The following is a 25,807-nucleotide window of genomic DNA, read 5'->3' on the forward strand; positions in this document are numbered from 1 at the left end:
CGTGCCTGATGGTAGCGAATGATCTTTGAGGGCAGTGTTATATACATACAAGGACGCCTCATGAGAAAAAGTAAGAAAGGATTTGATCATATGTCTATTGTGTGTCAGTCGTAGGTTAAAGTACCGCCTGTTTCCATTGTCTTGCCTTCTTTCAAGTCCTCTGAATGCCCCGTTACGACACAACACCTTATTCGTACTATCAACCCTCGAGACCGCCTTCAAGCTACGTACCAGCCTTCTCTCATACTGGTTATCATCGTCTTGCCCCGCCGACAGGACTTCATCCCCTGCCCACGCGCATCGATTCTGGTGTCGAGATATCCTCGGCACGCAGCAGACATGTGCTGGTTCACCCTAACACCAGCCAAAGGGGGAAAGCAACATCGCCATTCTACAGATTCTTCATGTGCGGAGGAAATCGTTCGCGTCCATCGTAGCCCGGCATCGCCGCGTTTCAGCGACGTTCGCGTCAGAGTGCCCAATGTAACCCTTGAGGTGGAAGAAAAGGGCGGACACCATCACGCGCACTTTGATGCGCATCTGGATCACCACCACAGACATCCGCATCTGCACCCACTGCACATGCATCCGATTCACGGCCATCATCATCACCACCACGATCTTAGTGTGTCCGATATCACAGAGGTTCGCCTTCGAGGCCCAGGCAGAAAACGCACCATCTCGTCCCCTTGTCCTCCGCCACCAACCCGCGAGCCGTCTCGCTGCCCGCCAGCTTCCCGCCCTCGCCCTCGTCAACCCACCTATCATACCCAAATCGTTGAGCCGACGAGGAGTACAACAACAGTCAGAGAAAGCACCCGCGCTGCCCTCCGCAGTGTCCAACAAGAGCGAACGCAAGGTGCTTTACGCAGAGTGGCTGGTTACGAAGTCTTGGGTAAACAAACTCCGTGGGATTGGGATTGCATAAGTAGCACCGTGGGCAGTAGTGCAAGTGGCGGTGGGAGGTGGATGAGGAGGAGAAGACCGAGTGGGTTGAAGTATCCGCCGTTTGGGACTATGGATCACTGGATGTAGGGTGTAGCTTTCTTCTTTGAGGGCGACTTGGAGTACATCTGCTAGGTTTGAGGGTTCGGAGTTTGGCTTTTGTTTTTTCTATAGCCCCATCATGAACACTAATGAACATCTTTACACATCCCTACCTCTACCGTCAACTCCTCTTCTCAACATACACTGGCCATGAATGCGGAAGAACCGTAAAGTAAGCTTTCCACTGCCAGTCTTGCTTCGAGTCCACCTGTTTGATATTGTAATCCCTGACTAACGTCGCCGCAATCTTGGCCAGTTCAATCTTGGCAATGTTTTGTCCGGGACAACCACCGTACCCTGCTCCAAACTACGCAAACCAGTCAGCATATATGCATAGTCTGATACGCGAGATCAACAAGGAACAAGCGGCTACTCACAGGTATCCAGAACTTTTGTCTCATACTGTTTTCTTCCTCCAACCATCGCTCTGGTCTGAAAACATGCGCATCGGCACCCCATATTTCAGTTGAGTAATGCATAACCCATGCTGCGGTTTAGCATACAAAATTAGCGCAAATATCAAAATGAGTCCTCGAGATTTCTTAACTCACGGTTGACTGAAACAATGGTCCCCTTGGGTATCGTACGATCGCCAATAGTCAGACCTCCCTTGGGCGCTATACGTGGAAGTCCCATAGGTACAGGACCAAATATGCGAAGAGTCTCTTTCACACAGGCCTGCACAAAACTAGTTCTTGTCAGTCTGAAACAGCTTCATGTGCAGGGTTTGAGGATTGTCTTCTTGCCTAAGTTGCTGTGCGTCAGCATAAGACACTACCCGATCCCTACATAATCCCTTCTGAACTGCCTCAACAGCCTCATCATGAGCGCGCTCCCACGCCCCAGCACGACGAATCATGTGATAGATGAATGACTGTATTCCCGAAGCCACAGTGTCAGACCCTGCTCCCACGGCAGCAAGCGCCTGCGTATTAATCTCCCGGATAGTAAACTTATCCGGATGTCGTTCGTGTTGTTTGAACCAATATTGAACAGCATCATACCGGACGTTGTCATTCTTTTCCCGATCTGCCAAGACGCTTTTCACAGTGTCGAATAGATGGCCCATTGGTAGTATGGCGAGCCAGGTCATGATTGGGTTGGCTAGCAGCGCAATGTTGATCCAGCGGAAGTAGCCTGCTACTGCAATGTATGCGTTTAGAGCAAGCGAGTTCTCGATTGAGTTACCAATGTCTTTGCCTTGGTCAAGGAAGCCGAGAGGCTTTGAGAAGATGATTTCACCGATGACGTCGAAGGTTGCGTATGAGATGAAGGTGTTGAGATTCATTGGCTCCTTGTCTTTTGCGTATTTGTTCATCCATTCGAGGAAAGATTCAAAGGTGCGGTCGATGTGCTCTTCCGAGCGGAGTATGTTGGACACGGTATATGCCGCGGCGATATGTTTTGATTTTTCAATCTTCTTCTTGGGGTCTGTGGTACTCATAGGCGATTGGAAACGGTAGTCTGGCAGAGCATGAATTTTGTACCAGTTTGCCTTGTGATCATTGTCAAATACTCATTCGACCAGGAATCTTCTCTGCATAGTACCTTGTGAAGGGGGGCCAGTAAGATTTTCGCGATAGCATCTGGGTGACTGACGCTAACTTCGTCGTATGATATGCGAACAAAGTGACCTCAAGGTCTGTGAGCAGAGATCCAGCGATAGACAGCCTCACGCATTGTGTAAGCTTACCATGTTGTTGGTGTAACCGTATGAGCTCGAGGTTCTGGTCGCCCTTAAGGATGCGGTGCACATGCCAAAGGCGAGTAAACGAAACAGCGAATGGCCCAGGTATATCGCTGATTGCTGAGAAGTAACGACGCCATGTGAGTAGAGTCAAAAGGCCGACGCTTGTAAGAGAATTGATCAATAGCCAATCCATCTTACTGCGGTAAGAATGGCCGGAAGCCACTCTGAGTTGTATGAAACCTTTCGCTGTTGATTTTACGCAAGCTGGAAGACGTGCTGCGGCACATTGAAGCGGGATGGGAGTCTTCAGCTCGAAAGTTGAATCAATCCGGAATAGTGGGATGCACTTCTGACCCAATCAATGCTTTAGCGATATGTGACTGCCAGTGGTACAGATAACGCCCCGGTTAGCGCGGATTGGAACGGGATGCTACAAGCTTTCCCAAGGAGCCATGACCACAACACTGGGTTAGCAGATAATGACTACGATTTCAAGGTTGAAGTAATATAGTAATTCCACAGCATTCTCAGTCACAACCCCGGTCTATCGTAAAACTTTGGGACGACTTGTTTGCTGCAGTGACATGTTAGGTGAACGTTGTACATCCACGTCATTCGTGACGACGATCGCCTGCTGTTGTAGGCTTTCTCGGTTGGTAGAATGCAACTCCTGAACGTCGACTGTTGCTGACCCTTGTTGTTTGACTCTCCCATTAACGAACTCTTCTTGCGACTCGGTAGTGGTAAGACCATTCTCCAGCCTTGTTATGGACCCCATAGAAGAGTGCTTGTTTCGGTCGCTCCGCTTGCATCTGCGTAGAAACGAAAGTGGGTATTGTATTTCCAAGGATGGCTCCTCACTGCCAGCTGAGCTGTATTTGCCTCTGACCTTGTTCCAAAGTGCTTTCATCGCGGGTAGATTCGACGCGACAATCGCAAATTGGACCTCGAATGATGCAACGATTATCATCTTCCCTACGTCTATCGAGACGTCCGTCTTCATCGAGGATACTGAGATCAGGACTGGTAGGCGGATGATTGCGACCGTGACTGAGATTATACCAAAGGCGAGAACGGAGATGACAGTGACTTTGCGACGCAAATTCATCTGGAGCGCAAGAACGAAGGGTATCGGGAGGATGATGATGTAGAAGTCCATAAATATGTTCTGTAGAACTATGCGTCAGTATGTATGTAGTATGTAAGGATAGCCAATTGTGGTGCTACTGTATAGAGAGGCAATACGCACAAGAATAGGCGGGGTGAGCATGATGACATGCATGTCGATGCAAGTAACCTCGGGATGTAACATGGGATTGAGGATTTTCTCAAAAGGCACGCATTGCAAGAACGTTATAAGCCTAGATACTATTAGTCCGCGACGCTGTGAACGGTGGGATAATCCGACTTACTGGCTAGCTAGAAAGACGGAGAATGTGAGCGCGAACCCAAGATAAACTAGGCGCCGAAACACCACATCGACAGGAAGGCGTAGGTAGAATAAAAGGAAGGTAGTCTTTATGACGGAATGCGCGCCATAGATTACAACCTCTTCCATGAACACTATCTGTGCTGAATCAGTTCTGGCACCTTTAAGATGACGCAAGATTTAGAACTTACCCGAAGAAGATCGAGGGACTGGAAGCCGCAATTGGGATTGTCTGGCCTGTTGCAGTCGAACAGGCAGTCTTTGCCATGCCTCAAAATTACATACTCCGACTTACTTGCCACATCCTAGGTTTAGGAATAGTTGCAAGACAACTTGATGAATGATACTGACAATCTGGTACAATGAGCAATGGCAGATACTTTGTAGGTCGGTCACAATGTACCAGCACAGCACACGAAGCTGTATCATCCCAACCCCATGACTTTAGGATCAACCCGCGCGAGTAGAAACGCGCAAAAGATGACAGTAGGCCGATACAGAACGTAGTGTAGGCAACAGCACACGCCCATCCCGAGATATCTGTCACCATGCTGTGACAACAGACATAGGAGTCGGCGTTGGAGGAGTCGAGTAGACGATTGACCCGCAAAGGCGGAGGCGGACAGACTCATTTCAGGTACAACCGACCGGTACGAGCACCAAGCCTTCCACCTCATACGATGCGCAGGAAGGCGTTCATGCAGAGGAAAAAAACAATGAAACGTCATCACTCCCCGTCCGAACGCGCTGATTTGTTTGGCGCAACGGGGATACGCGGCACGGCACGGCGCACCGCTTGGTCCAATGTGGACCTTGTAAAAGCGAACATATCTTGTCATTTCGCCATCTCTGGAAACCTGAGCGATAATCTTGAGTCATAAAAGCCCGACGGCACAGGCAGTACGCGTTCTTGGGGACGCGAAGAAGGCGCCGAAGAGGGCGGGAGTGAGCGGAGTGAGCGTAGTGGGTAGCTTTGACCGTGACGTGACAGGCGGGTAGCGAAGGGCGCTTCCGCCTTGGCAATGTTGATGCGCACAGGCGATACCGCTTTCGCCGAATGGCGCATGAGGACAGGCCAATTGGGGTCGAAAGGAGCTATGAGAGATTGAACGAGCATGGGGCAGAGCGTAAAGGGATTCAGCTATGATTCAGCTGTTGACCCAATGATCGCTGCCATATAAGACCTCCGCTAGGAAACCTAAAGGCAGCTCTACACACTTGTAATTCAGCTGCTGTCGCGTGGTCTAGCGAAGCGCTGTTAGTCTGAAGAAGATCGTATGATAGTTAGGAAGGAAGGCGAGCATTCTTTTACTTGCGAATTCTCTCATTTTAGAAAGGAAGGCACACCATCGTTTCACGTCAGTACCTGCAATTGCGAAGATAACAACCAAAATCTCAAGATATGGTAACATCAACATCTATTATATGGACGTGTATGCAAATGCGGCGATAGAAAACAAAATCACCTGGTCTCATCATCACCAGGCCACGAATGTCCGAATTAGACATCCTTGACGAAACCAACCTCAATAACCTTGTCCATCGGCACACTCAAACTCGCAATCTTCGCCCTCGAGTTCTCCCGAATGAACAAGAAAGCCTTCAGGAAGAACCGTCTGATGATGTTTGTGCCGACCTTGACCTTCATTGCTTCTTTGCCGATGATGTACAATACCTCGTGGTTGTATGCGCGTTCGAGGGCTTCCAAGCGCGCAGAAGTCGTCGAGTTGCGTGTTGGAGTAGATATGCCACTTCCAGCGACAGTCTCAACGGTACCGTTCTTTTCAGTCTGGACGCCTGTGGCCTTGGTAGGCAGCTCACCCTCACGTTCCAGAGCCCGTGCAACGATGTGGTTGCGAACTTTCTCATATATGAGAGAGGCCAAATCTGGTGTGATGACTTCATCCATGTACCCATGGCGTACTACGAGGCGGTAGCAGTTGGGAATAGCTAGTCGTGAAACGCTATACCGATTATCCGGGGCGACGAACGGTACCTCTAGCGGCCGGAGATGAAAGAAGACGATGACTTCAGGGATCGTCACCAGCTTTCGAATGAACTGACTAAAGACAATCGGGGTCGTCTCGCCAGCTTTGTCGAAGAAGATTCCGAAACCCTCCATAGTTCCGACTGATTTTCCGCCAAACATTTCAGTCAATTCAAGGCGGCCGTCTGGTGATGTCTTGACAAAGTGTGTCGTGGGGAAGCGATCGCTAGCTTCCGCACCCCACTGTTGCTCTTTGCCAAAGCGCCAGAGAATGAATATGGACCCGAGAAGGCAGGCCAGGAGAATAGTGAACCAGGCTCCATCTGGTACTTTGATGAGCGCCGAGGACAGGTACGCGCCGTCCAGACAGGTGATAGCGAGCCACGGAAGAAGCACAAAGTATGGCTTGATGCACCACACTAAGATTGCAACAAGTGTAACCATGCACGTGTCGAAGAATGTGACGAACATGACGCATACACCGTAGGCATTACCCAGGGACGTTGTGTTGTTGTAGATGGCAGCGACGAGGACAGTTCCAATCATGAGGAGCCAGTTGATGCTTGGAATGTACAACTGTCCATGGTACGTTGTCGAAGTATGGACGACCTTGATCTGGGGAAAGTACGAGAGCTTCATGATCTGGGTAAGAAGCTGGAACGTCGCGGTGATCATGGCTTGTGATGCGACAATAGCAGCCGCGATAGCTACAATGAGCGAGAAGATGAGCCATCCGGGCGGAGCACAGTTGTAGAAAGGGTTGGAGTAGGCTTCTGGGTGTACACTGATGTACGCAGCTTGACCGCTGTAGGCGAGGAGAAGACAAGGGTAGGCGTATCCAAGCCAACTGATCTGAACCGCACGGCGACTGAAAGCTCCAATATCGGCGAACAGAGCTTCAACACCTGTAAAGGCGAGGAGTATACCTCCAAGGCTCCTCCATCCTTCGTACTTGTTTCTTATGAGGTAGTCGAACGCATAGAAAGGGTTGAAAGCCTTCAAGATGGCATAGTCGTACCTGGAACTATCAGTCAGTGGTACCTAGGATGCGACAAGAATACTTACTTGGCCAAGTTGTATATACCAAATCCAGCGTTCAAGGCCAGCCAGACAATGACGATGGGTGAGAAGATGAACGTAAGTTTCGTGATACCAAGTGGTTGTACGACGAACAAAAGAACAAGAATAGCGCATGTAACACCGATAATGGTAGACTTTTCGATGTCGGGCTTCACGACGTTGAGGCCTTGTACGGCACCCAAGACTGATTGAGCGGGAGTCAGCACGCCATCAGCCATGACCATGGATACGGCAAGCACGCCGATGACCTGTAGTAAACCGCGAAAGAACATGGACTTTTCGATCGTTGAGCGAATGTTCCTCGTGGATCGGCCCAGATCGTTCGTATTGTGTCTCTGCATGCCTGCCGAAAAAAGTCAGTATATACAAGGAACTAGTGCAGGGAGCACACTCACGTATCAGGGTAGCTTCACGAGGATCTCTGTTGGCAATGTTTGCCTGCATGCATTAGTGATTAGAGACGATGCGCGATTTCGACCAGCATACATATTTGGAAAGGAGAGAGTATGTGCTGAATGTACCACCCTCTCCATCGTTGTCGGCGCGCAGGATAATCAAGACGTATTTGACCGTGACCATCAAGGTGACAGACCATAGTATGAGTGATAGAGCACCAAGTAGGTTGATCCGAGTGGGAGCTTCTGTGAAGGTCGAGGAGTAAACGTAGAGGGGAGATGTTCCAATGTCGCCATAGATGACACCGGTAGACTGGTACGCGAGGACGAGGATCTGTGTGAGACTGAAGACCTGCGTCCTGTCAGTAGACTGGCTTCGCACCAGCCGCGTCCCCGCTTACCTGGCTGCGTTTAAAATCGCGCTCATCGCGCAGACCAGCATCCTCGTCTTCCGCGTCTTCCAGTTCGCTGATCTTTGCATCTACCGAAGTCCTATTCGCATGCGACTTTGTGCGTGAGCGCATAGGGTATACTCCGCCCACAGACTGCGCCCGGACTGGATGCACCTCTGCATCTGCAAAATGTACTGAGGTATCCATATTCAGCCGTGGGAGTTGTATGCGAAGACAGTAAAGCACTCCCACAAGACTTATACCATGCCGTTATCTTGCTACGGCTGTGGCCGTCTGCCAATCTCATCTGGTAACAAGCTCCTAATGCTGGCACAAAGCTTTGGTTGGCTCTTGGCCTTGTGCTTATCGTGAGGGCAAAGAGCCCACGTGCAGTTAGCTGGGTCATGTTTAGGCAGGAAGGCGCAGCACTGCGGCATTTTCCTTTGACCGTCGGCGCGCGGGGCATGCAACTCGTAGAGCTTGCTTTTCTGTGCCGTAAAGCCCTGGGGAAAATGTCGCAGTTCCTTAAATCCCGCACCCTATAGGCTTTCGCCAGAGATCATGGTTAAAAGCAGGCTCTAGTCCTCGGATCCTTGAGATCACCATATTCAGGTACCTGAAGAGAATACGATCATGCCATAATGGTGGCGAGCGATCATCAACTGCCATCGCTAGGCATCGAGTCTGCATCATGTAGGCTCCTATGTAGGATGGCCAGCTGAAGTTTGGCGCCAGTGTGGGATGTTTGTGTAACGGGAAGCTGCATGCTGAGAGGGGCATTGCAGCTAAGATCTTCGTTGAGCCAATCACCGAACGCGCGACGAGTAACAGCGGGTCACCCCGAATGCTTGGTCTAACCTTGAGCCTTTCGCTAATACTTCCAAAAATACCACTTGGAGTTTGATTCATAACTAGAATGCTTGGATGCGTCATAGGTGAGCTTCGAAGATTAACTCAATTGTCAATCTATGTGTTCTACTTTTTGTCAACGCGAAAGCCATTTCCATAGTCACAGACCCAAATTTGTATCAACTTACGACCTTCTCGGCGTTGCAAAGCTTTCGACGTCTCCTAAGTCATCACCAAAAGCCCAACGCATCAGCATGCATGTATATGTGTGCATTGCTCTAATATATCAGAACACGGTCTATATGCCAAATCGATACCGCAAGCGACTCCCCAACTCCGCGTCATCACCGGGTATACCACACTGAATTCATACAAGCACTGAACACATCGCTCATCTCAGCATCCGCTTCCATGTGTCTCTTACGCGTTGTGAGTAAGCTGAAGGCACCCACTTCTAGAGTATGTCCTATAACTCGTCGTGCGCATCTGGTTCAGGCATCTTGATAGGTTCCTGTGGCCTGTTCAACTCGGCATCGATGCTAACGCCCTTTTTCGCACGGTACTTCTCCCAAACGCTCCAGAATTCCTTCTCCATACTCTTCTCCATTTGATCCGGTAGCACGACGACGTATTCAACGTGCAAATCACCAAACTGCAGACCTTCGTTGTTTTCGAGCTGTTGGTGCCAGATGGGCATACCTTCTTCTTTGACAATCTCAACGAGATTGGGTTGCACCACCTCGCCACGTTTGCGCGAAAGCTGGACAATGTGGCCGTCCAGATGGGTAATGTTACGTGTCCAGCCACCCATCCATGCCTCGCGGAGAGAAAGAACTTCGCGCCAGAAGAGGTCTTTACCTCGTCTCCTGAAGAAGGTTCCGTCTGTGCGCTCGTGCTCCTGTTCTCCCATCGCAGGTTCCGCCTCAGTGAGATGTACAATGAGGTCGCCAGCAACGTAATCGGGGCTTTCGTCCGCTTCGTTCTCGTACGTGATGCGTACACCCTTGGGCATACCCTTCTCGATTTCAAGAATGTGAGATTCGGCTTCACGGATAACTCTACTACCGCTGCAGACAGGGCATGGATGCTTGATCGTCTTTCCTTTGCCGTGGCATTGGTCGCAGTGCATCTGTACTTGCTGGAACAGGCCGGGTGCGAGTTGCTGTCGTTGTATCCTGACACCACGTCCACCGCATGTGCTACATGTCTCTACGTGTCCGTCTTCCGAGCCTGAGCCCTCGCAGGCCGAGCATATCGCTTGTTTCTCGATTGTGAACTCTGTCTTTCGGCCGTTGTAGAAGTCGCGGAGTGGCAATGCTACACGCACTTCCATGTTCGGCCCCCGGCGCTCCCCGCCCTGGTGTCCAAAGTGCCCTGAGCCGCCGAAGAAGCGCGAGAAGAGGTCGAAGGGATCGTGTTGACGTGGACCGCCACCTTGCTTGTGCTGTTGAATGCCATCGTGGCCGTATTGGTCGTAGATCTTCCGTGTCTCCTTCTCGCTAAGGACTTCGTAGGCTTCAGCGACCTCGACGAACTTCTTGCCCGCCTCGTCGTCACCACTGTGGAAGGTTAGAAATCTGGGCAGGAGTCTAGGAGGTGTGGCCGTACGGGTTCTTGTCTGGGTGGTATTTTTTGCTCAGGGTTCGATAGGCCTTCTTGATCTCGCGATCTGAGGCATCTTTCTTGAGGCCCAGTAGCTACATCACCCATGTTAGCCAATACACTTCAACTTGAAAGTGAGGTGGAGACCAAGGCTATTACAAAAGTGGCCTCTGCATACCTTGTAGTAATCTTCTGCGCCAACAACAATCAGTGCTAAACAGGCGACCACAAAGAACAGCGCTATCCGTAAGAGCATCTTGTACTATGAATCGCGCCAGCGGCGATGTCGAAGTTGCGATAGTGAGTGGACGGAATATGAGTATCCGATGTAATTGCAAGAGCAAACGTCTACATGAGTTCGCAGACACGAGGCGAGAGCAAGCGACGCCGAAAAAGAAGGAAACGGACGGTTGTGAAGGGAAAGTGACTTGAAATGGGCGAGTTGCGAATGGGACACGATAGCAGTAACGTTGATTATGCGGCCAATCGGAGTTAAGCCTTGGCATTACCGACTTCACTTTTCATGCGTAGCAATTCCAGCCCGACAACCAGTCAATTGAGGCTGCAACCCCCGCTCACGCCTCCGACCCGCCATCAGACATCATACGAGGACGCATTGAGTTGCTGTCTTGCTATACGTCCCTCGAAATAAACTTTTGCGTGCGCATCCCGCGCTGGGAAACCTCCGCAGGACCTCCGCAATCACCACACCACCCCGACCCAACTCCATATCCACCCACCCACCCACCATGGCGTCGATAGCGACCAAAGCGGTAGCCGGCAAACCCATCGTCACACAATGCTTCACGAGCCAAAAAGTCGGCGTCGTAGTCTCGGCGGGCAAAATGGCCAAGGCAGTACGAGTGCGCGTCGCAGAACAAGAATGGAATAAGAAGTTCAGAAAGGTGCGTTGGCTCGGCGATCAATCGCACACAAGAACCATGCCAGTTGCTGACGACAAAAACAGCACTTTCCAGCCCCCAAAACATACATAGCGCGCGACCCTAACAACTCTGTCGTCGAAGGAGACGTTGTGCGCATAACATCTGGACACCGCACCTCGAAAGTCATCCACCACGTCGTAACATCCATCGTCGCGCCGTTTGGCGAACCCGTAGAAAACCGACCACCGGTCCTCACCCAAGCACAATTAGAAGAACAGCGCATCAAGGACCGATTACTCAAGGATGTAAGGTCAGCGGAGCGGGGAAGACAGGCGAGCATCCAGAGATTGGCGCAGGCACGGAAGCAGGGCCTAAGGATACCGACTCTTGAGGAGGCCATGGAGGGTATGAGGAGACACACTGAGGCAGAAAAGGCGCGGGCTGAGGCGCATGGTGGGCAGGCTGGTCAGCAAAAGACGGCAAAGACGAGAAGAGTGGAGCAAGGCAAGAAGACAAAGGCAGAAGTTGATGCGGAGAACAAAGTTAAAGATGCAAGGAGGCAGACCGCATGAGGTTCATATTGACGTGGACTTTGTAGAACATATTGTGTACACATCAGACGTGGCCAAAACTGCCTACACAGTGAGTAATGGCAGCGCATCATTTACCCTCTTCGTTCTCGTTTTCCGTGCTGTGGGTGCAGGCTTCATGGCTTGAACAATATCCTTCGCTTGTGCTAGAGAAACGGAGACACCCTGTCATGTGTATATACATCAATGTGCTTCATGCAGTCCTGAACGCCAATGCTAATCCACCCCGATCCAACCGAACCCAGGGTATCATCGTGTTCATACAGTCGTAACGAATCCAACATGAAACATGAAGACGCAGCTTAAGCGTTTGCTTGTACCACTTTGAAACCTTCCGAGACCATCTTCTGTATCTCTTCGTCCTTGTGCTGAAGTTGACCCAATGCGTACGCGATATCGTTCCACTGCCTCTCGTTTTCCGCTCTTGGTAGCCTGGACGCGAGTTTCGCGGATAGTTGCTTAGCGTGCTTATCCTGGTTGATGTCAGTAAGCGGGTAATAAGCACAACGTTGGATTGCGAGTATACCTTCTCAATAAACCCAGCCAAGAATTTGATGATCCTCTTTAGAGCATCCTCACTTAGCGCCGAGTCCGCACTGAGTACACTGAACATGTCGATGAACTGATTGTATACAGCGTTATCCTTGGTTGATAACTCAGTGAAGAACATGCGTGCCATGTCAGCAATCTTCTTGTCACTGTCTTCAAGACACTTGGCCATCTCGCCTAGCTGACCCTTGACCTTGACCTGTCCAGCTAGGATCAAGAAGGTGAGAGTCATCAGACATGTTCGCTTGACACTGGGGTCACCGTCGTTCAGACGGCGATACAGGAAGTCGGTGTTTTCATCGATGAGATGGTTGAAGCAAACGGCCATGTCACCGAGTGCCACAACCAAGTTACTACGCACAACTGGGTCTTGGCTTCGTTCGAGGATGGTGAGCAGCAAACCCAAGTGGGTCTCACAATACTCCGAGCTTACACACATGAGCTTGGCTAAGCACAGTGCAGCCTGGGCTTGCAGCGTTGGGTGGTTGTAAGATGTGTTGTTGATGCAGATGTCTGCCACAAGCGGACCAAAATTTGCAAGAAGAGAATGTGGGCCATACAGAAGTTCGCGTTCACGCACGAGTGCAATGGTCTCTGTGAAGTCATCTTCGGTCGTTCCCGCCATGAGGTCCAGCTCATCTGCTTCTTCAGGTGCCGGTGTCGGCTCTTTCGTTGATCCCCTCTTCCGACCCTTCTTGAGCGGCGTAGGTTGGGCCGAAGCCATGGATTTCCGAGGTGTGGGTGCTATCTTCTTGTCCTTCTCAGCCTTGCGACGCTTGAACTCAAGCTCACAAAGCTCCAGGTGAACGATTTGTTTGATGGCGATGTGCCCGACGACAAAAAGCAGCTGCGATAATGCAAGTGCAGAGTTCTGTTTCTTTGGCTGTGGTTCGTCGACAATAGGCGCGTCGGGCATCTCCTCATCGATGTCCATTGGTTCAGCAGCACTGGAACTCGACGTGGGTCGTGACTGAAGTTTGACCTGCCCAGCGAACACTCGCTTTGTGACCTTGCGGATGATCTCGGAGCACAAAACGTCCGGGTGTTTGGAGAGAACGTAGATGGCACTGATGGCTTGTTCCGCTACGCCATACCATTCCTTACTATCCGATGCCATCTCAGTTATAGCGGCTAGTTTGACAAGAACTGCGTGGTCGTTTGGAAGCTTAACAGTCTGTGTCGGTGCGTCGTTTGCGGCCTGCTTTCCAGGCGGAGGACTCATGCGACGCAACGCTATACAGGTGTACCGTGCCAGCCCTAAGTCTCGTCGACCTAGCTCCCCAAGACCGATCCGCAGGCATGTTTCCATTTCTTGTTGGATAATATCTGGAGATGAGAGTGCCAACATACCAAGTACGATGATCGCTCCACGACGCGAGTTCCTGGAGGTTTCCCTCTTTTGGTACCCATATATCTGCCAAAGCTTCTGGATAACCAGTTCATTCACTAGTCCCTGCTTCTTCATGGTACTGAGAAGCTGCTCGAGGGAAGTGAGTTCGGCGGGAGTTGTGCCGAATGTGAGACTGATCATGTTTTTCGAGATGTAGTTGGCGACTGCATTGTCGTCGAGTCCAGGTGGGGCATCGAAGAAAAGGCCCTTGTAACATTCCAGTAAGTGTGTTTGAACCCCCTTTCCTTCGTCACTGTTGCCCTTTGTCCAGATCAGGCGTAGCATTCTCCGTATACCAAGCTTCGCATTCGCAACTTTGTATGCGTCGATGGTCACAAAGAAATCCATGGCTTCAATGACTTCGCTCTTGTTCTTGGACGACAACAGTTGAGTAACCACCTCAGCGGCATCATCAATGACCTCGATGAACTTTAGCGCTTCCACTAGGTACTTGCGGACTGTCTGGAACTTCTCAAGCTCTTGCGCAGTTGCAGCGTCCTTTTGAGCTTTTTCGATCGCAGCGGCTCTCTCTTCTTCGGACATCTCTGAAGGATGCTTCGGTCCTTCAACATCTCCGTTGTCAGCCTGTGTTGCATCTTGTAGTAGAGTCTCGTCTACGGTCTGGTCGCCAGGCGCACGCTCCCGAAGCTCTTCTGGGGGTTGTAGGGCGTTGATCTGAGCGTCGACATCGTCCAGCTTCCGTCTCCACTCTTTGCTCGATAGTAGTCCACCGTCAAAGGTCGTGAACGGGTGAGTTGATATAAGCTTTGCGAGCAGCTTGACTGCGTTCCGACGTACGTTGCTGCTCTTGTCTTCCAGACTCCGTGCGGCAAGTTCGGCGACCTTCTGTCTACGCTTGGTATACTTCTGGTCTAGATCGCAAAGCCTGATATAGACCTGCATAACTCGAGCCCGGCAGTAGGGGTTAATGTCGAGGAATCGGTCCTCAAGTACGTCAAAGAAAATGCGGATCTGTGCTTTATGGTTTTCACTGCGGTCGTCCTGGCTCATCTTGCTAAGCATGATGATCAGATTTCCGCAGACTTCGATGAGGGCACAGCGAAGGGTGTACGACTCGCTATTTAGCAGGTTTGCGAGCAGCGTCATTTGGCGTATAACGAGATGGGGTGTAAGCTCAGAGATCTTAGTAAGAAAGGTCGAGATGGATTTCGGTCCCTTCAGATCGGTAGAGCTGAACTCTTTGCTGCTGATATCCTTCAAGACATCCTCGGTGAGTTGTGGGTAGTCGAAAGCATCGGCAAGTGTGAAAAGAAACTCAGCCATGGGCTCCGACAGGTGCTCGAAGTATGTCAAGCTCTGGTTGATGGATGTCTGGGCGGTGTAAGCATGTCCGTGATGCTTGACAGCAAAGCACAGGACCCTGAAGCAGTGATTCCGTATCGCATTGTTCTTGACTCTTGCCTCATTTTCGAGGATGTGGTACACTGGCTTGGTAAAGAGGCCAATGAAGGTGTCCCGCTCTGATGTAGTGACAAATATGCGGCCCAGCTTGAGTCTTAGTACTTTGCTCATGCGGTCAAGAGCCGTCTCAAGCTGTGCTGAGGCGTCCCAAACGACGTCTTTGCCGCCACCAGATTTCGGCTTTGCAGTCTTACCCCGCCCCCTCGCTGCTGGTGCAGACGCTGATTTCTCGAGCGCCCTCGTCTCGACAGCGGAGATGGTCCATCTGAGAAGGAAGCCGTACATTTCGAGTAGGCTCTTGTGGTGTGGTATCGCATCTTGGTCTTCAGACTCGAGGTCTGCGTGGATGAGGTCGGCTTGCGTGGACAGGGCCGAGGATATGAGGTCGAGGATCTTGCTCAGGATGGCTGGTGGTATTTGCGACGAGTGCCTAGATAGTCGGAACAGGTTACTACGGGGCTCCCTCTCATATGCTTTTGCATCTTTTGGATACGCGGGGACGCACTTCAAGAGGAACTGCAGCGTATCGAATACAGAGCTGCGAGTGATCGCATCTGGACTCTCCGCCACAGCATCGACCACAGGATTCAGTTCGCTGTTGATCAATCCGGGCGACGACAGCGTTTCTGGATCATCTTCGCAGTCTTGCAGCGCTTGCGGGGCGTCGGGGGTGGGAATCGCTGATGGGTCGCTGTCGAACAGTTTGACCGCCTCATTGATGTCAAAATCCACCACGTCGTCCATGATGTCCAGAGTCGCTTGGGGGAATCAAGAATCAGAAATAAGAAGCGACGAAAGAGCGCCAGGGTGGGGTGGGGTTGTTCGCGCGGTGAAAGCGAAGATGCGGCCGCAACCGTCGCACCTGCCGCGAAAGCGCGTGGGTGTTTATCGGCCCGTGCGTTCTGTCATCAGTATGCCCCTTTCGGCTTAGCAAGACAGGGTCCAACGCGTCTGCCGTCCTCACCGCGAAGAAGATTCACGCATCGTCCGACACAACTTCACAGGCCATCTTCACAATGGCAAAGGCACGCACATCACTGCGTCATGCGGAGACCATCGACGTCCACGAGGACGACTTGAGGGAAGATGAGGCCGAAGTGACGCAGGACGAAAGCATGAACCCGCTCGAAGAAAGCGGGCGCACCGCTGACAGCAGCGACGAGGAAGTCGAAGATTCCGTCCAGGAAGACATGGCGCGCTTCGAGGAGTCATTCGCTGGTATCAACAAGCGGTTCCGACTGATTAACCGCATCGGAGAGGGTATGTCTGATATCATTGGCTTGGGGCATGCAGGGTACTGGGCTGGACTCACACTTTCTCACAGGAACGTTCTCAACCGTGTACAAGGCCGAGGACCTGGAGTATACAAAGTACAACAACAACTGGGACATTGACGAGCGGGAGAGGACCAAATCCATGTCCCTGGCACACAAGAGGCAATCCGCCCGGAAGCCCCACTACGTCGCCATCAAGAAGATCTACGTCACGAGTAGCCCAATACGAATCTTCAACGAACTCGAACTGCTGTACGATCTGAGGGACTCAGACTCAGTATGCCCGCTCATTACCGCCTTCCGCCACCAGGACCAGGTCGTTGCCGTGCTGCCCTACTTTCAGCACCGTGACTTCCGCGATTATTACCGCGACATGGACATCTCTCATATGCGCTGCTACTTCAAGAGTCTGTTCACAGCACTAGCGGCGGTACATCAGAAGGGCATTATTCATCGCGACGTCAAACCCACCAACTTCCTCTACAACACGTCTCAATCCCGTGGAGTTCTTGTCGATTTTGGTCTCGCCGAGCGCGAAGGTACGGACTGGCACCACTGCCCCTGCCATTTGACCGAGGAAGAGCGCCGGCATAAGATCACGCACAGTGTGTATGCGCAGACCCAGTCGGCAGGCCACACCACTTCTGCCTACCCGAAGAACGACACGCGAAACAGTCGTCGTGCCAATCGTGCAGGCACCCGAGGCTTCCGTGCGCCTGAAGTGCTGCTCAAGTGTACCCAGCAGACTGTTTCCATCGACGTCTGGAGTGTTGGTGTCATCCTGTTGACCATGCTTTCGAAGCGTTTCCCGTTCTTCCACAGTGCCGACGACATCGATGCGCTACTGGAGATCACGACCATTTTCGGACGAAAAAAGATGCGGGAGACGGCCCTTTTGCACGGGCAGGTATTCGAGACGAACGTACCCAGCTACAGCGAGGGTGGACACAGTTTGGAGAAGATCATTTTATGGTGTACAGGCCGCACTGGTGACAAGACACAGCCGAAGAAGGAGCTGGACGAAGATGAGAAGGAGGCCGTTCAGTTCCTATACCAATTGTTGGAATGCAATCCTGTAAAGCGTATCACAGCAGCTGAAGCGCTCAAGCATCCCTTCATTACGAAAGCTTACGAAAGCGAAGTGGACGAGGACACGAAAGAAGACTTTGCAGAGGACTGAGGTCACCAATCACGACCATACGATGACGATGTACGAGTAATAGCATGGGAGGCGTACGACGGTATTGGCATACTACAGGAGTTCTTGGCCATTTATGGAGCGGCGGCTCAATGAGTTATTGCGATACCCTTCCACACTGTCAATGGTATGGGAAAAAATACTTATGTTCGCGAAAAGTTTGTCACTGGCTGTCAAGCGGGACTGGGCGTTTGGTGATGCGCGTTACTGTTTCATTCTTGTGTCTCATATCAAACGTTTTTAGTAGTATCCATCTGCAGAATATACCGTACCCATAAGACAGGCTGTGTCTCATCACATTCGTGATCCTGCCTCGTCTTCGTCATTTACCCATCCTGAGCACAACTCTGAGTCATTTTGCGAATCTTCTCGCCGAAGAAGTAGACAAAGATACCCAAAACCATCAATGCTGCAATGATGCCTGCACAAATGTTGAAAGCACCCGCGTACCCAGCCTTCTCCACAAAAGCAATCGACCCGAACGAAATCCCGAAGCCAATAAAACCTCTTAACGAGCAGATGAGAACAAGAGCTGCATCGATGCGCTGGGGATACGCGTCCATGCAGTAGACGAAGCTTGAAACTACGATACCGACAAAGCCAAAGTATTCGACATTGAGTGTGACAGCAATACCAGCCCAGCTCCAATTTTCAGGGTTTTGAGCAGTCATGCCGTAGACGATTGTCGAGGTCAGGATGGATACCAGCGGGATGATGAGAGCGAGGAGCCGGTACTCGGGTTGACTAACGCCATTGTTCCTCTTACTCATCGTCTTGACGACCAAGTCGCTCAGGTAGCCGCAGAAGAAGGGTACCGCAACGGCGGTGGCGACCTGTCCCGCGAAAACGTATCCAAGCATGTCATAATTCCAGAGATAAGGCGGTTGGACTAGAACGCCGGCGAACAATGCTGACATGAGCACGTAGATGCCCAAGGCGGCAGAGTTGATCAGGATCAACCAGACAATGTTGGGGAACCAGATGATCTGGAACATCTGCTTCCAACAGTCGATTGCCTCAGACCATTGCGCATGGCCTTTCCAGGGGAGCATGTCTTTGACAAAGCTACGGGGTACGTAGTTGACGGTGTCGAGTGGGCGCTTAGTGTTGGTAGTGACTGGGATCAATGTGCCATCTTCGTCGATGCCTTGTCCATTGAGGGCCTCCAGAGTGCGCTCATACTTGGTCTCCGCGACAAAAATGATGCTGAGCACGGCTATGGCCCCGCTCAGGCATCCGAAGACGCCGTACCACCACCTCCAGCCGAGATCATTGGCAAGGTAAGTACTTGATACAATCAACGCCGCGGTACCAAGTGTCTGTAGCGCGCAGAACCAAGCAATGACATGTCCTCTTTCGTGAAGGTAGAAGATTTCCTGTACGATGATTGGGCACAATGCCTCAGCCTGTCCGGCGGCAATCGACATGACATCTCTGCCCGCGATGTGCGACTCCAAGCTTCCACTGTAGGCGCACCAGAGGCATCCAAATGACAGCACGATGGTTGACATTAGATAAACAGGTCGACGCCCAATGGCATGAGCTACAGGTATCGCAAGAAGATTGCCGACACCCATGTAGAATGCTGGCCAGGTTGCGAGGTCGCTGGTTCTTGGGTCTCCACCGTACGAGGCCTCTACAATAGGAAGAATGGCAGTGATGCCACTAGCCATCAGATTTCCGGTCGCCGCGTAGAGGCCGACAATGATCAGAATGATGTACTTCTGCCATTTCGGGAGGTTCAGAGGATCTTCACCAATTAGCTAGGTTGCTTCTGCTGGCTTTGTAACATACCATTGGGATCCCTGCTTGGAGTCGGAATCAGCACAATGCCATCTTCATCATACAGTCTGATGGTGCCAACCACTGGCCTCGCAGCTTTTTTGTGTGCACCAACTATCTCGATGTGAGCACTCGCTTGTTTCTTGGTGTCGTAGGGCGCCATGGTGTGCAGCTGTCCATGCAAGAAAGCGAGACATCTCGAACAATTTGTAGCATCTCAAGGTCCGAAGCGGGCGCAGCAGAATGGGCCATGGCATACCCTTCGTGACCTGGGTCGCGACACAAACTCACTGCTCCCCCAGACCTCGCCCGCACTGGGCCGTCCAGTCCAATATGAATGCGAACGGATTGTGGAGGACGCGGGCTAGGCCGAAGAGGGGTGTGGGGGAAGATATGCGGGGTACGTACTTACAATGCCGAGGATTTTGAGCCTCATGCTCCGCGGTGATTCAACAACACCACGTACGTCACATACCATGAGCGAACCGGGCATCAAGACGTCGCAGCGCGTGTCGCGCTCGTGTGTCGAGTGTAGTCGTCGGAAAATTCGTTGCGACAAGAAGAGCCCCTGCAACCCCTGCATGCGCCGCAATGCCGGAAATTCCTGCCGTCGGCCGATCGTGCGCGTCAGGGGCCAGCTTACCGTCTACGCCGATTCGGATACGGGAAGCGCAGAAGACGTCCAACTCGAGGACTTGCTGCGCGAACGAGGCGCTTTGCGGGCACAAATTGCTGAGCTTGAGACGGCGCTTGCATTGTCCAAGCCGTGTGCCCACAGCCGTACCAGCGAATCTACCGATTATTCGGCACCGTCGGCAGCTCTCGAAGACTTGGTCCCAGCTTTTGAGCAGTTCGACATCGGTATCACGACCAGTGCCTCGCGAGAAGGCGGAGAGAAAGATCTCATAGATAGCCTATACGAGCCTGCTGCAGATCCGATCTACCTGTTACTTCCTAGTAAAGACGCTAGCGTACAACTTGTCACCCTCTCTCTACACAGACTTGGCTGGCTGCACTGCGCTATCGACGCAGATGTGTTCTTCGGGGAGCATGAAGAGTTTTGGCAGAGTACGCAACTGGGGACTGGCATCGAACGCGAACGAAGACCATGGTTGGTCGTCTATCTTGCCGTCCTGGCTGTGGGTATACTCTATTCCGACCCCGAGGAAATCCCCGATTTCACCCAGCTTCCCCAACTTGGCATGCCCTTGGCCGATCCCGTCTCTATCGCAGTTCACACCTCACGCCTCTGGTATGAGGCTGCACTAAAGGAGCTGGAACGATATGGATTTGCAGGTTCCCCGTCGCTTCCCGTGGTTCAAGCTCTTTCAGTACTAACCTTGTGTCATTCTAATTTCGGGGAACATCAGCGAGAGTGGCTCATTACTGGGTTTGCGACCAACATGGCACGATGTCTTGACATGCACAAGCTTGGCAACGAAACAAACATCTCCAAGGATCTCTGCCGAAGACCGGAGTGGTCGACCCCTTCTCAAAGAGAGCTAGGGCGTCGGCTATGGTGGGCTTGTGTCATTCGGGACTGGTATGTACCTGCCTTGCAGCTCGCATACGTCTCAGTGTAACTGAAAACCTATAGGCTTGCGAGTTGGTCACGACCCCCGTCAATCTCACCCGCCAGCTTTTGCTGTCATGTCTCGACCATCAGCAGACAAGATGACTACATATTGCCCAGGAGCTCCGTGACCGATAATTTCACCTCCTACAAATCAAACTCCCTGGCTCCCCCTTCTCCGGCCCATTATCATTCGATCATGTGCCGTATTTCCTACATCGTTTATCTGTACATCAAAGCGAATACGCACCAAACGAACCTGAAGTTCATAAAAGCCATAGAAGAAGTTCAGGCTCTCCGGCGAGATCTGCCTCTGCACTTGTCGTCAAGCTTCCCGGCCAACGAAGATGACAGAATATGGGAATCGCAGCACAACTGGATACCTTTTCAACGCTATCTGATTCACTACGTTTTTGATTTTATGCTGTTGACGATAGCGCGCGTGTTAATTCCGAAAGATACAGAGGACGACCCAACAAACTCCAGGCACCTTGCTCTTCAGTCGGCCAACCGGATCCTGAACTACTACGCAGCGCCTGTACCGAGAGTGTACAGATTAGTATGGGTTGTGTCTGCCTCAACCGTCGCGTCTGCTATCTATGTCTCGTTAGACATGCTTGCAAATTCTCATGATTACCGAGGCGATGCTAAGCTTCGAATAATCAACCTTCTAAGAACGGCATTTCTGGAGCTGAGGAAGCACTCAGCAGTTGCCATTCATGCTGCAAAAGGCTCGGCTGTACTTGAAGGCCTTCTGCCTATCCTGGAGCGGCATGACACTGAGCTTCCTGGAGTGCCATCCACCATCCATGAATTACTTCAGCAACTATCTATGGCCGATCACAGTACCAGCAATGACTTGTCAAACTCGGCTCCTGCGATGGACGGGTTTGCTCACCACGGAAACTACGAGAACATCGACATGTTCGATGGAATTGGCAACACGCTTCAGGAAACATACTCGTTCGACGATTGGGACGAAGTGTTCGCACAGCTGTGAAGAGCTTGCTGTACGAGGCTGTTTAATTCGGTCTCTATCAATGAGAGTCACATACTACAATACGCCAGTCTCAATATGGCTTCACGCCCGCCAACTTGAGTAGCTTTTCGGTCAACTCTGGCTTCTCCAACGGCTCCGTCCGCTCCCACGGGTCGAGTTTCCCATCCACCTTGGCTTTCCCTTGCGAGTGGATGTTGATGTGTGGCCAATGTGTCGTCGCCTCCCACTTCTCGAAGATCTCCTTCTTCTTCTTCAGATCTTCCTTGGATGCCATGGCCGCTGGGATGTAACAGGCATATATGATTGTGCGGATGTTGTCGGTCTCTGGATATACAGCGTAGTGCATCTGGCGCGAGTCCCACAAGATGAGATCACCAGGCTCGGCGCAGACTTTGACCGTTCTGCAGCCTTGATCTTCGTACCACTTCACATCCGAATCTTGGAACGGGTAGAAGTCGTAGTGGAGAGCAGCCAAGGGCCCCTTGGTTCGGTCGGGTGGGTGCTCCCTAAAGAACTTGTCGAAGAGCTTGGCGCTACCCTCCATTACAACAAGCCCGCCGTCATTGGGTCCGGCTTCAGAGACTGAAGATGATATTAGCAGTATGAACGAGGCAAATTCATGAGGAGAACTTTGGCATACGATTTATAATGCCCTGTACGCAAGACAGACCTTGTCGTTCGGGTGCCTGATCCACATGCGGCCATGGCTTGGAACCAGCCATCTTCGATGCATTCGGCAATGTCAGGTTAATAGTGTCGTATGACACAATGAGCTCGTTGGTACTCCAGATTTTCTCAAAGGCTTCGAGAACACCAGGTTCCCTTTCCGCAAAAGTGTAAGCTATCATCATTGAGGTGTCTTTGGTGGTCGAGAGTACTCACTGTCTAGCCTCCCAGACATACTTCTCATGTGCAGCACAGTAGTTCAGGTACATTCCGTTCTTGAAGCTTTGGGGAAGGTTCTCTTTGGTCCATGTTTCTGGGTTCTTGATGTCGAAGTCGTTGGGGAAGGAACCGAGCCAGTCCATCATCTTATTGCGGTACTTTAGAGCTCGCTCCTTGGGGACTACGTCCTTGAGGACTACATAGCCCTTCTCGTAAAACTCATCTCGCCAGTCACCATACTTTTGCTGAGTGTCCATACTCTCGTTCCCGTCAAGATAAGGTGCCATGGTTGAAACGCAATGTGATAGTGGGTTTGCAGTGGATTTGTGAATGTGGACTTGGTGGTCATAATCAGTCATTTATTGAACTACTTCGCATCAATATACACCTTCTCAGAAGTATTATCCCGGCTCGCCCGTCCACGGCCGCTTGCTGTGGGGAAGACAAGCTTTGGTGTGGGGCGGACCCTGCGGCTCCATCCATCACGGTCGAGAACGGGCGAGATTTAGCGCGCATCTGCATGTCGAAACTCCCCACATGCCGACGATGAACTCCAGGACTGCTACGAGAAAGAACAAGACGGTATTTCGGCAAGAGATGTCGCGGCCGAGAACGGTCGGGCGGTACTCACGCGGTGACAACTGGGTCCCAGACCGAAGTCACGCTCTCTCAAGACCAAGATGAATCCTCTTCATGATATTGCTGCACGTCGCCCGCAACAGCCTACTCACTTATCTTCATCATTCTTCAATCATGCCTCTCGCCTTTCAAGTTGCCAATCTCGCAGTAAAACCACCCAAGGTGGGTGAGAATGGATACCAAGGATTCAACCCGCGCAAGGAGATACTTCCAAAAGGACACCAAAGTCGTGATGGGGCACGTGCGCTCTCCGAAGATATGATTGCCGAACACGACGTGGCTGTCAAAGTCAGAGATGGCTGTACTCTATACTGCGACATATATCGACCAGTCAGTAGTGACAAGAGCGACGGCAAGGTGCCTGTGATTGTGGCCTGGAGCCCATTCGGCAAGAAACACACTGGAATCGATATGATGTCAAAGGTTTGTGCTTCACATGGGAAGTGGCCTTGAAAAAGAGCCCAAGCTAACGCCACCCAGGTAAAATGGGGTTGCGGTGTCCCAAAGGGCTGTCTCAGTGGTCTTGAACGATTCGAAGGCCCAGATCCAGCGGAATACTGCCCTCGTGGTTATGCAGTCGTTAATGTAGACGCGAGAGGTGCAGGTGACTCAGACGGAGACATCGTCATCATGGGAAAGCAAGAAGGCGAGGACGGGCACGATGTGATTGAAGAGCTGGCCAAGATGGACTGGTGAGTATCGAATGAGTCTCCAAGACAACACAAAGCTAACCATGGGCAGGTGTAACGGCTCGATCGGACTTGCTGGCAACTCACATCTCGGCATCGTACAATGGTTCATTGCGGCGACCCAACCTCCATCGCTCAAAGCTATCGCGCCCTGGGAAGCTTGTGGTGATCTCTACCGAGAACAGTTCGTACGTGGAGGAGCTTGGGATAACGGACTGTTCGACTTCATCACAGACCACGTTATTCGCGGGAAGAACGGTCTCGAAGATTTCAAGGAGATGTACCGGCGGTCATCAACCATGAACCCGTACTGGGCAGATAAGAGAGCAGACATTGCAAGCATCAAGATCCCCACATACATCGTCGCGTCGTACTCAAGTTTTGTCCACACAATGGGCTCGATACGCGGCTGGATGCAAGCAGACACCAAGGACAAGTGGCTACGCTGGGACCCTTACCAAGAATGGTATGACCTCTGGTCAGTCCAGGAATCCATCGACGAGCTTGCTTCCTTCTTCGACCGCTATCTGAAAGGCGAGAAGAACGATTGGGAGAAAACACCACGCGTACGCATGGCATCGCTCAACTACGGCGACAAAGAAGCCGTCTACCCCATTGTTGAAGAAGACTTCCCCATACCGCGGACGGACTACCGTACCTTCTACCTCGACGATACAAACACCCTTCAAGACAGCGCGCCAGAAACCCCCAGTACGCTCTTCTATAACTCGGAAAGCAACACCTCACCCGTCTCCCACGCAGCATTCACCCTAAAGTTCGATAAGCCAACGCGCCTGATGGGCCTCCCCAAAGCCGTACTATACATGTCGTGTCCAGACTTCAACGACATGATTATCTACGTCTTGATCCGCAAACTAGACACGCAAGGCAAGCCCATGATCGCCATCAACATCCCTTGGTCCGCCGCTCCTTACAGCCGCGCCGCCGACATCCCGGACTCAGACTACAGCAACCTAATGATCTATTACGGGCCCACAGGGGTCCTCCGTGCCTCCCACCGCAAGACTGATCCTTCAAGATCTCTTCACCCGCAGTATCCTTTCCACACTCACGATCAAGTGCAAAAGATTGCTCCGGGAGAGGTGGTCAAGCTGGAGATTGGGCTGTGGGCCATGGGTGTAGATTTCGAGGCTGGAGAGGGTATCAGTGTGCAGATTAGTGGCGAGTATCCGCTTGTTCAAGAGTTTGGGCCGAGGAAGAAGGTGGAGTTGGAGGAGAGGAACAAAGGTGTGCATTTGGTGCATGTTGGTGGGGAGCAGGCAAGTCATGTTGTGCTGCCTTTTGTTGGAAAGTAAAGATGGATATGAGAAAACCACTCAGTTTACCGCATACAAAGTTCTTTGAAGTTACTGCCTGCTGCCTGCATAGTTGCGGCAACGCTTCAAAACTGATGGCGCAAATGGCATCTGCAAGAGATGCCAGGGGACTCTAAGACCTTGG

General features: G+C 51.6%; 10 protein-coding genes across 10 annotated transcripts; 4 read left to right on the forward strand and 6 right to left on the reverse strand.

The window, feature by feature from the left end:
* Positions 1–1,168: 1,168 nt before the first annotated feature.
* On the reverse strand, positions 1,169–4,716 carry ACET3X_007439 (uncharacterized protein; the record flags this gene model as incomplete). The annotated part of the gene is made up of 12 exons (XM_069453585.1): positions 1,169–1,354; positions 1,425–1,534; positions 1,599–1,735; positions 1,794–2,542; positions 2,596–2,681; positions 2,741–2,774; positions 3,627–3,905; positions 3,987–4,098; positions 4,150–4,304; positions 4,358–4,403; positions 4,462–4,520; positions 4,570–4,716. 12 exons carry the CDS (start codon positions 4,714–4,716, stop codon positions 1,169–1,171), a joined length of 2,100 nt encoding a protein of 699 aa, XP_069304602.1.
* An 888-nt stretch (positions 4,717–5,604) lies between these two features.
* On the reverse strand, positions 5,605–8,234 carry ACET3X_007440 (uncharacterized protein). Its single transcript, XM_069453586.1, has 5 exons — positions 8,030–8,234; positions 7,720–7,980; positions 7,629–7,671; positions 7,219–7,576; positions 5,605–7,171 (listed from the first exon to the last, which is right to left on the reverse strand). Exons 1-5 carry the CDS (start codon positions 8,225–8,227, stop codon positions 5,668–5,670), a joined length of 2,364 nt encoding a protein of 787 aa, XP_069304603.1. The 5' UTR covers positions 8,228–8,234; the 3' UTR covers positions 5,605–5,667.
* An 890-nt stretch (positions 8,235–9,124) lies between these two features.
* Positions 9,125–10,884, reverse strand: ACET3X_007441 (uncharacterized protein). Its single transcript, XM_069453588.1, has 3 exons — positions 10,650–10,884; positions 10,478–10,566; positions 9,125–10,428 (listed from the first exon to the last, which is right to left on the reverse strand). Exons 1-3 carry the CDS (start codon positions 10,725–10,727, stop codon positions 9,336–9,338), a joined length of 1,260 nt encoding a protein of 419 aa, XP_069304604.1. The 5' UTR covers positions 10,728–10,884; the 3' UTR covers positions 9,125–9,335.
* A 336-nt stretch (positions 10,885–11,220) lies between these two features.
* ACET3X_007442 (mitochondrial 37S ribosomal protein uS17m) lies at positions 11,221–11,927 on the forward strand (the record flags this gene model as incomplete). Its single annotated transcript, XM_069453589.1, has 2 exons — positions 11,221–11,376; positions 11,439–11,927. The coding sequence occupies 2 exons, from the start codon at positions 11,221–11,223 to the stop codon at positions 11,925–11,927; spliced, it is 645 nt and encodes a 214-aa protein (XP_069304605.1).
* A 320-nt stretch (positions 11,928–12,247) lies between these two features.
* Positions 12,248–16,050, reverse strand: ACET3X_007443 (uncharacterized protein; the record flags this gene model as incomplete). Its single annotated transcript, XM_069453590.1, has 4 exons — positions 12,248–12,418; positions 12,472–15,216; positions 15,250–15,736; positions 15,812–16,050. The coding sequence occupies 4 exons, from the start codon at positions 16,048–16,050 to the stop codon at positions 12,248–12,250; spliced, it is 3,642 nt and encodes a 1,213-aa protein (XP_069304606.1).
* Positions 16,051–16,322: 272 nt separating this feature from the next.
* Positions 16,323–17,760, forward strand: ACET3X_007444 (uncharacterized protein; the record flags this gene model as incomplete). Its single annotated transcript, XM_069453591.1, has 2 exons — positions 16,323–16,566; positions 16,631–17,760. The coding sequence occupies 2 exons, from the start codon at positions 16,323–16,325 to the stop codon at positions 17,758–17,760; spliced, it is 1,374 nt and encodes a 457-aa protein (XP_069304607.1).
* A 344-nt stretch (positions 17,761–18,104) lies between these two features.
* ACET3X_007445 (uncharacterized protein) lies at positions 18,105–19,723 on the reverse strand (the record flags this gene model as incomplete). Its single annotated transcript, XM_069453592.1, has 2 exons — positions 18,105–19,528; positions 19,573–19,723. The coding sequence occupies 2 exons, from the start codon at positions 19,721–19,723 to the stop codon at positions 18,105–18,107; spliced, it is 1,575 nt and encodes a 524-aa protein (XP_069304608.1).
* A 313-nt stretch (positions 19,724–20,036) lies between these two features.
* ACET3X_007446 (uncharacterized protein) lies at positions 20,037–22,133 on the forward strand (the record flags this gene model as incomplete). The annotated part of the gene is made up of 2 exons (XM_069453593.1): positions 20,037–21,103; positions 21,158–22,133. The coding sequence occupies 2 exons, from the start codon at positions 20,037–20,039 to the stop codon at positions 22,131–22,133; spliced, it is 2,043 nt and encodes a 680-aa protein (XP_069304609.1).
* Positions 22,134–22,203: 70 nt separating this feature from the next.
* ACET3X_007447 (uncharacterized protein) lies at positions 22,204–23,305 on the reverse strand (the record flags this gene model as incomplete). Its single annotated transcript, XM_069453594.1, has 3 exons — positions 22,204–22,715; positions 22,774–22,955; positions 23,016–23,305. 3 exons carry the CDS (start codon positions 23,303–23,305, stop codon positions 22,204–22,206), a joined length of 984 nt encoding a protein of 327 aa, XP_069304610.1.
* A 466-nt stretch (positions 23,306–23,771) lies between these two features.
* On the forward strand, positions 23,772–25,662 carry ACET3X_007448 (uncharacterized protein; the record flags this gene model as incomplete). Its single annotated transcript, XM_069453595.1, has 3 exons — positions 23,772–24,080; positions 24,138–24,349; positions 24,399–25,662. 3 exons carry the CDS (start codon positions 23,772–23,774, stop codon positions 25,660–25,662), a joined length of 1,785 nt encoding a protein of 594 aa, XP_069304611.1.
* Between the last annotated feature and the right edge of the window lie 145 nt (positions 25,663–25,807).

This window comes from Alternaria dauci, chromosome 7 (assembly GCF_042100115.1).
Source record: "Alternaria dauci strain A2016 chromosome 7, whole genome shotgun sequence".
Classification (NCBI taxonomy): Eukaryota; Fungi; Ascomycota; class Dothideomycetes; order Pleosporales; family Pleosporaceae; genus Alternaria; species Alternaria dauci.